The 8,103-nt window shown below is 44.5% G+C and overlaps 1 protein-coding gene across 1 annotated transcript; it reads right to left on the bottom strand.

Moving 5' to 3' along the window:
- Nucleotides 1–416: 416 nt before the first annotated feature.
- On the bottom strand, nt 417–3,360 carry LOC143927072 (uncharacterized). Its single transcript, XM_077451029.1, has 8 exons — nt 3,355–3,360; nt 3,227–3,248; nt 3,056–3,174; nt 2,692–2,966; nt 2,357–2,560; nt 1,648–1,850; nt 769–1,109; nt 417–425 (listed from the first exon to the last, which is right to left on the bottom strand). The coding sequence occupies exons 1-8, from the start codon at nt 3,358–3,360 to the stop codon at nt 417–419; spliced, it is 1,179 nt and encodes a 392-aa protein (XP_077307155.1).
- Nucleotides 3,361–8,103: the final 4,743 nt, after the last annotated feature.

Below are 8,103 nucleotides of genomic sequence, written 5' to 3'. Positions count from 1 at the left end.
TCAGCTGGGTTCTTATGTATTAAGCCAAGCAACATCTGCCCCTTCCCCCCTGAAGGAACGATTTGTGACCCCATAGTCGTATTTAAGCTCCGTGCCAACTGGAAGATCTTCTATGGCCACAAACAGAAGAACGGGGGTGGTGCCATCACTCCGGTAATTCAGCCTTGGCTTCAGGTTCGGGTGCTTTCTGGAATGATTGATCTTCCTCCCAAAAGATGTTGGTAGGGAGGGATGACAGGGGCACGGGACGTTCCTGCCATCAATGCACAGCTTCCGATTGTTCCTCTTGTCCTCAAAAAAGAAGAGGTAGCCCATCTCACCTGCCAGATAAATTAAATAATAAGTGCCATGCTGCTAATAAAAATAAAAAGGTATGTCTCAAGCAAAATAAGTAACTAGAAATGGACACATGTATATCAAAATATCTTTATACACATAAAACATGCTGTTGAATAAATGAAATAACTTGAACCCCCTCAAGTGAGACTGACTGGGTTTATTTGACCCCCTGAAAGTGATTGTAATAGAGCACTTTTTTTAGAAAAGACAAAAACAAAAGACAAAAAACACAACAGATATTATCTGCTCTGTGTAAAGTTTTTGCACAGAGCAGACCCAATCCTCCTTTTGTGGCCGCTTGCTATGGAAGCACATCCTCCAAACCCCTGCTCTATTAATGGCTGTGATTGACAGCAGGGTAGTGTGCAGAATCAATGGTATTAGATTAACACGTGTGATCACCTGATAGTCATGTTTTGCCAACCTCACCATCTTACCTTCTGCCATGGCACTCATAAGCTCCTCTCCTCTTTCGGACGGAATAAATGGTCCATGGTAGTCACAGACCACCTCGCCTTTCTTGAATGGCAAGGTCGTGAAGACCGTCTCCCCAGTGTTTGCAACACGGTCTTCTATAATGGCAAGTCCCTTCCAGTCTTGCAAGGCGATGTGGCTTTCTAGGTCCATTTCTTCTTTAGTCTTCCCCCTGTCCATGTTGGGTTTCCAGCTTTCAAGGATGTCTTCCATCTTCGGTTGGTTCGTTGTCCATCCCTGCGTTTGACAAAAAGAGGTTACCTGCTCTTCTGTGGGGGTATTCCTCTTGAAACGTCCTGAAAGCAGAAGACCATGTATTACAATATAATGCAAGAATAGAATAAGCTTAAAAGCAGAGTTCCAGACATTTTTGTTTATTCAGCATCTACAAACACTGTAGCTGCTGACTTTTAATAAGAACACTTGCCTATCCAGAAAGCCTGCAATTTCGCCCCCCCCCCCCCCCCCCCCAAGGCCGATCAGTCCATGGGAATTGGGTGCAGGTGCCACCATTATAACTAAGAAGCCAGCAGTGGGGCCTTGTGGCTTCTCTGGCGGTTTCCTACTAGCAGGCCATGCAGGTCCCAGAAGACAGCAGAAGGCTCACTGCACAAGAGGACATGACATCATGCACCACAGTCCAAATGGAACGGTTGTACATTATGTACTTCCAACATTATTCTTGATTATAAATAGATATCTATCCATCCATCGCTCCCTCTCAAAAAAAATAAAATAAAAATAAAAGGTAGTCTTTAGTTCAAGACCACCTCTCAAAAGTGGGTGGGACACCTCTTTAATTCATAGATGCTAGGAAAACTATAAAATACTCACCGATGACCTCATTGACACGCATCACGTACTGCTGTTGCCTCCACCTCTTGTAACAGTACGCCTCGTGTGTTGTTGTAAAGATTCGGCATGTCTTCAAACCTGGCGGTTTTGCGTCGGTTCCCACCGGAAAGGCATCCTGTACTCTTCTGAAGGCCATCTCCTTGTCTTCAACTGGCACCGCTTCCTGTCTTGTCCTTGGGTCTCTAGAAATCAAAATGGTGTCTAGCCATTAACTTGCTTGTCAATGTAACATTGAAGAAAAAAAAAAAAAAATAAATTAAAAAAAAAAAACAAACAAACACACACACACAATAAAAAAGTTCCCACTTTCCTAACTAAACCTCCTTTTCTTGGGTACCCCACTGGCATTACTGGCTCCTCATATGTCCAGTGCCTACATGGGAAGCCGATTCCTAAGGGGGCACTTATGCAGTCTTGCACCTGAGCACTGATGTCTGTAGAAAGCAGGACTCTGCCCTGCCCCTCACTCCATCTCTGGATTTGATGGACAGCAGTGGGAGCCAATGGCTTCTGGTGCCTTGGCAAAGCCTATGAGCTGAGTGAGGGGAGAGAAGAGCTGTAGATGTGCACAGCACTGGATTGAATGAGTGCTCATCTACTCTGTAGACATTTTTGTTGGCAACAGTAACACAATCAATATTTTTTACTTGGCGACTTTCTAGATTCCGATCAGCATTATACAACCTACCCTGAAGTAGAAGGCATCCAGTCTCTCTGGATCCTCTTCACCATCACGGCACCCTTCACAATCTTGCCCTCGACGTCTTCACCTTCCATTGATCTGCTAAAGTATTCCTTCACAAGATCCTTCACTTCGTCATTGCAGTGGGATAAACCACACTGCTCGAAAGCCTTCCTTGCCTGCTGGTAAGTCACTGCAGGAAGGTTGAATCTAAAGGGTGAGAGATTTGTTAGTTTTTGGTCTGGTATGGTTGTACAACTGAAAAAAAGTTTTTGGTTAGCACTGATGAGTAATTTTACATTTGTGGCATAGCTGTATGACCAATTTTATATTTTACTTGCCTCTTATGGAACTGAGTGAGGTCATCAGATATCAAGCGTTTCCCTCCCTCGCTGGTGACAAAGAAGGCATCCCCTTTGTTGAGGGTCTTCAACAAAAAAGGACGAATCTTTTGGAAATAGGTAGTGAACCACATTTCCTCAGATCCTTCCAAGACCACCTTAGCCATCTGTGAAGGACCTTCCGCACTTCCGACATCCACCTCGATGATCGTTGCATCCACAGCCTCTGCGTCGACGTGGATGGTCTCGTGGGTCTTCAGCAGCCATTCATTTACCTGTTGAAGGATAACCAAACAGATGTTGTTGCAAGTGTCACTTCTTACATTCGGTGTAAAAAACACTATTGACTCATGTAAACACTCACAGTCATGTTTTGAATGACGGTTGGTCGCTGAAGATGCACCAGTGTGAGTAGAGCTTCAAGGTAATACAGGACAGTCATCCGGTCTCGGTCTTCCAGCTCCAGTCCACTATTTGCCCTACCTATCAAGGCAAGAAAATGAGGTTTTGCAAGAGACAGAATCCTTTGGCTTACCTCTGGATCCTGAGCCCAATCTCTGTGGGGAAGAGAAAAAAAAATAATAAAAATGATTGCATGCATATTTAGCAAAATCAAATGCATTAAAAAATAAATAAAATGGATAAAGGCAATACAATATTTACTGCCATCAATATTGCCTACCCCATTTCCTTTCTGCCCTTGGCAGCTTTCTTTTGATCTTCTTACGGATGTCGTTCAGAAGTTCTACAAATCTGGATACGGCTTGATTGGCAGAAGGATCGTCCAGGCATCTTGGTTCCATGGAGATATGCTTTGCAAACTTCTGGATGCTATCCAGATGGTTGATCGCAGTGGATTGGCTGACTCCGGAGGCTTCTAGTTGATTGAAGAAATCGACGGTCCTCTCTGGCTGGTCAAGACACTTCAACGAAACCTCCTGGCTATCCACGAAGTACAGGTACCTGGTCACAAAGTTCACCTAAAAATGGATAATAAAAATCATCTTAAAGTGCTTCCAAAGGCTGCATTTTGTTTTTACCATAATGCTTTCTCTGCATTGAAGTAAACATGTATAGCTCTCTCCCCAGCCACTCCTAAAATTACATGAGCCCCATCTAGATCCAGCGCTGTGCACATTGGCTCTCTTCCTTCTTTTAGGCTCAGTGACAGAAGTGGGAACCTTTTGGCTAAGGCTACAGTCAATCACAGCCACTGAGGAGTGGGATGGTGCCCAGCCATGTGCTGTAGCTATAGACACACAGAGCTGGCATGGAATAGAGTCTGCTGGAGCATCCCCACAGCAAACAGCTTGCCATGATGGGCAGTCGGTGAAGGAGGGAGCCACAAGCGTCAGGGGAACCTGAGAAGTGCATCAAGACTGCTCTGTGCAAAACCATTGCACAGAGCATTCAAGTACGACATGTTTGTTATTATAAATGGGGGTTAAAATTTATTAAGATCAGAAACTTAAAATTGCCAGTCTTAATAAATCTAGATTAAAGCGGGAGTTCCGCCATTTTTTTTTAAAGCCAGCAGCTACAAATACTGCAGCTGATGACTTTTAAAATAAGGACACTTACCCGCCCAGCGCGCCCGCGATATCGGCACCCGAAGCCGATCTCTCGATAGTCTCTCGGGTGCTGCCACCACCATCTTGGGAATGGGAATCAGGAAGTGGAGCCTTGCGGCTTCATTTCCCGGTTCCCTACTGCACATGTGCGAGTCGCGCTGCGCAATAAGGATGGTCCCCGCCGTCTCTGGGATCCGTGCGTTTCCCAGCAGACAGCGGTGGACCTGCGGAAAGAGGCATAAATACCCGTAGATTCTGCAGATATCTATGCCGGAAGTGGGTGCAGATACCTGTACTGTACAGGTACCTGTACCCCCTCCCCCTGAAAGGTGCCAATTGTGGCTCCGGAGGGGGCGGGGGGGAGGGTTCCAATGAGCAGAAGCTCCACTTTAGGGTGGAGCTCCGCTTTAACTAACCTTGCAGTGTGTAACGTTTGACATTTTTACCTGCCGTCTGATGAATTCCTTTGATCCCGATGTCTCCAAATACTTCTGAAATCCACGGATCAAGGGAGAATCCACCGAATGTTGCTTGTAGAGTCCTGCCTCTTCTAAGCTCCGACGAGCGGATGTGCTAGGGGATGGGAAAGAGGACGTACAATAAATGTTTGTACATCAGGCATATGAAAGGAGAAGATGCATTTATACACACACACACACACAATTTTTATTTTTTTACCTTGGCTGCTCCTCTTCTATCTCCATTTCCTGTGCTTCTTCAGGTCTGCTAACAGAGCCATGAATGAGTCTATGTAGTTGTATGGCATTATAAAATGTGCTTTAAATAAAGCTTGGTTTAATACGTACCGCTGTCTTCCTGACTCTGTAAGGATGCTTCCCCTGGCCTCGAGAAAACCTACACAAAACCGACAAGGCCTGACCACACTTGGATGCTCCAGATCTTCGTATGCGACGATACTAAGGCATCTGGTCACTTGTCGCATCTTCGACCGGGCCTCCTCGACAAGTTGCTTGATCTCAGCCTCATCCGCATTCTTCATGCAAACTCTTCTCAGGTGTGTTGAAAGAGTGGTTTGAATCTTCAAGCACACCTTGCAGACTAAGGGGATCCTTGTGGTTCTGGGGAGAAAACATTTTAGCAATTAGGTAGATTCTGGTTTGACAGGAAAAAATAAAAATAAAAATATAATGTATGGCCAGCCCTATAAATATATCTTCACCCAAGGTTTGAAAATTAAAATCAAATTGGCTATATGTACAGTAGCTACTGACACTTCAGAAATCCCTCACTCCATGGAGTCCAGTGCTGTATTTTTTGGACGAAACCTCAATTGGATTTGAGTGGCGTCCTTTTTTGGATATTGACATTTTTGCCATCTTTTGATTTTATAATATCCGGACTCGTAGACAGATAGAACTTTACTGAGGTCCCAGCAAACAGGATGCCACCCAAATGGGCAGGCTACAAAATATAGGGAAAAAAATGACTACCTCTGCCAGACCTTGAGCTCTGTAATCCAATCAAAAAAAAGCTAGTTTATATTCACTCCTTAAAGTGGAAATGGCACCCAAGGGGAAATTTTGCTTTGGAGCCTTCTCCCATATTTGGCAGCTTTTTTTTGGGGGGGGGGGGAATTACAGGTACCCAGTATTGACAGTGTACAGTTAGCTTTGAAGTCAAAAGCTGCACAAGTGCCTTCCCACAGTTAGGCTCGGTTCACACAGGGGGCGATGCGAGGCGACACGACTTGCCTCGCCGCGACCTCAGCGGCAACTTGCAAATGACTTCTGTATAGAAGTCAATGCAAGTCGCCCCGAGGTCACCCAAAAGTAGTACAGGAACCTTTTTTCTGAATCGGAGCGACTCGAGTCGCTCCTCTTAGAACGGTTCCATTGTACAGAACGGGGGGCGACTTGTCAGGTCGCGGCATGGCAAGTCGTGTCGCCTCGTGTCGCCCCCTGTGTGAACCGGCCCTTAGGGCTCCAGGAACCTGTAGGCTAGTGAAGAACTAGCCAGGGTGAGGATGATGCTGGATCCCTGGACAAGCAAGTGTCCCATCAAAAGTCAGCAGCTACATTTGTAGCTTCTGAATTATTTTTTTATTTGCACAACTAGTACTTCCTATTTAAACCACAGCAAGTTTACCCTGGATGTCTTCTTCCTTCCAGAGCTTCATCCCCTCCGGTGGGATCGTCCTGGCCTTCCTCCACTGGAACTTGAGCTCTAGAATATAGTTTAGGAGAGGTTTAACTTGTTTGCAAACTTTTTTTATCGCAAAGTTTTACAAATTTCTTGGGATAAAAATAGTATCAATACAGAAAGATCCATGAACTCGCAAAAGGTGAGCAAATGTCTAATATGGCTGTAATGAAAAAACAATTATAATGGTAATTACAGTTGAGGTAGGCTATAGCCCATTTGAGTCTGAACGGAATAATTATAACTTCAAGCTGTAGCGCCTTTAGCATAGCTCCAGATCGGGGCACTTTTCACCAAAGCTGAAGAAATTGGTGTCAAAAACAGAGGCTTGAGGTTTACTTTTTAATGCCATTATAGGGTCACAGGTTAAAATAACGTTATAACCATTTAAAATGTTGACCACTTACCGCTGTCTTCCTGCAGGTTGACGTATAACAACACTTCCCTTGGACTCAAGAAAGTGTGCCAAAAAATCCTGCGGTGTGCTAGAACTGCTAGCATGGTCGAGATCAGCACACTGGACAACACCGAGGTTCCCAACCAGGTGCCGCATGTTGGACCGCGCCTCCTCCACAAGCCTCTTGATCTCATCCTCGCTATCATTTTTCCTACACACTCGCCGAAGATGCACCGAGAGGACATCCTGCAGTTTTGAGCAAAACTTGCAGACAAGTGGAATTCTGGTACTCCTGGGGGGAGGGGGGAGAGAAATTACATGAATGAAAATATAATATAATTTTAATTTAAAAAAGTAGCTTTTATTTTCATAAAGCCACTCCACCCGGCAGACTCCTTTGCTTAGTGGGAGAATCGCTCTGCTGAGCAGATGGATGAAAATGTCCATCTCGGCTCACTGTACAGAGATGGACCTGTCCTAGCCCTGCTCTACTCTATGGGGAGATCAGATGAAAATGGATCACCCATCTGTTTTCAGCTGATCCGCCAGATGGATGGATCGAAAATAGGTCACCATCCCTCTGGATTTCATGGACAGGACCGGGCAGCAGCGTGTGTTAGCGGACATGTCACATAAAAGAAAATTGGAGCTGCATGCTGCCAAAATGATACATAAAATGCAGTGACCTTATTTAAAATTGACCTCTAAGCTGCTACAACTACAAATTGTGTTCCCACAATGGCAAGTGCTGATTGAAAAAAAAAAAAAAAAAAAAAAGGAGTATTGAGGGCTCTTCACCCTTAAAACAATGTGTTCCGCCACACAGGTGCTTCCAAAACACGAAAATCATCAATAGATTGAAAGTTTAAACAAGGGTCAGTGTTTAGGTCCCTTCACCCTTAAAAACTATGTGCTTCACTGCAAAAAGCTTCCAAATAGGCGTTATTCTAATTTAATACTATTTGGAAGCTTTTCACAGTGAAGCCCATTGTTTTTAGGAGTGAAAGGCCCTAGACACTGACACAAGTTTGAATCATAGCACATAGTTTACGAGGAAGTGCCATTTTAGGTATATAAGGGGTTGATGGGATAGTAATGATGATATTGATAGATATGTTCTACAATATGTTTAAGCACCACTGAAATCTGTTGCTCCATAGTAGTGAATAGAGGCTCCAATGAGGTCCATCTGAAAAACCGACAGGCGGACCCGATTGGAAACCTTAAAAGGTGTTTTAACCCCTCCTGTTTTTTCACCTTAATGCAGAAAAAAAAAAAAAAATA

Source organism: Lithobates pipiens, unplaced genomic scaffold, assembly GCF_037356315.1.
Source record: "Lithobates pipiens isolate NorthernLeopardFrog02 unplaced genomic scaffold, aLitPip1_a1.2 Scaffold_23, whole genome shotgun sequence".
NCBI classification, from domain to species: domain Eukaryota; kingdom Metazoa; phylum Chordata; class Amphibia; order Anura; family Ranidae; genus Lithobates; species Lithobates pipiens.
This window is presented reverse-complemented; position numbering and strand designations above follow the sequence as displayed.

Excerpts from the sequence above, each read along its gene's own strand:
- LOC143927072 (XM_077451029.1), bottom strand. Across the intron at positions 1,851-2,356 it reads TGGATGCCTTCTACTTCAGG|AGACCCAAGGACAAGACAGG; the intron begins GTAGGTTGTATA and ends TTTGATTTCTAG. Across the intron at positions 1,110-1,647 it reads GCGTGTCAATGAGGTCATCG|GACGTTTCAAGAGGAATACC; the intron begins GTGAGTATTTTA and ends TTCTGCTTTCAG.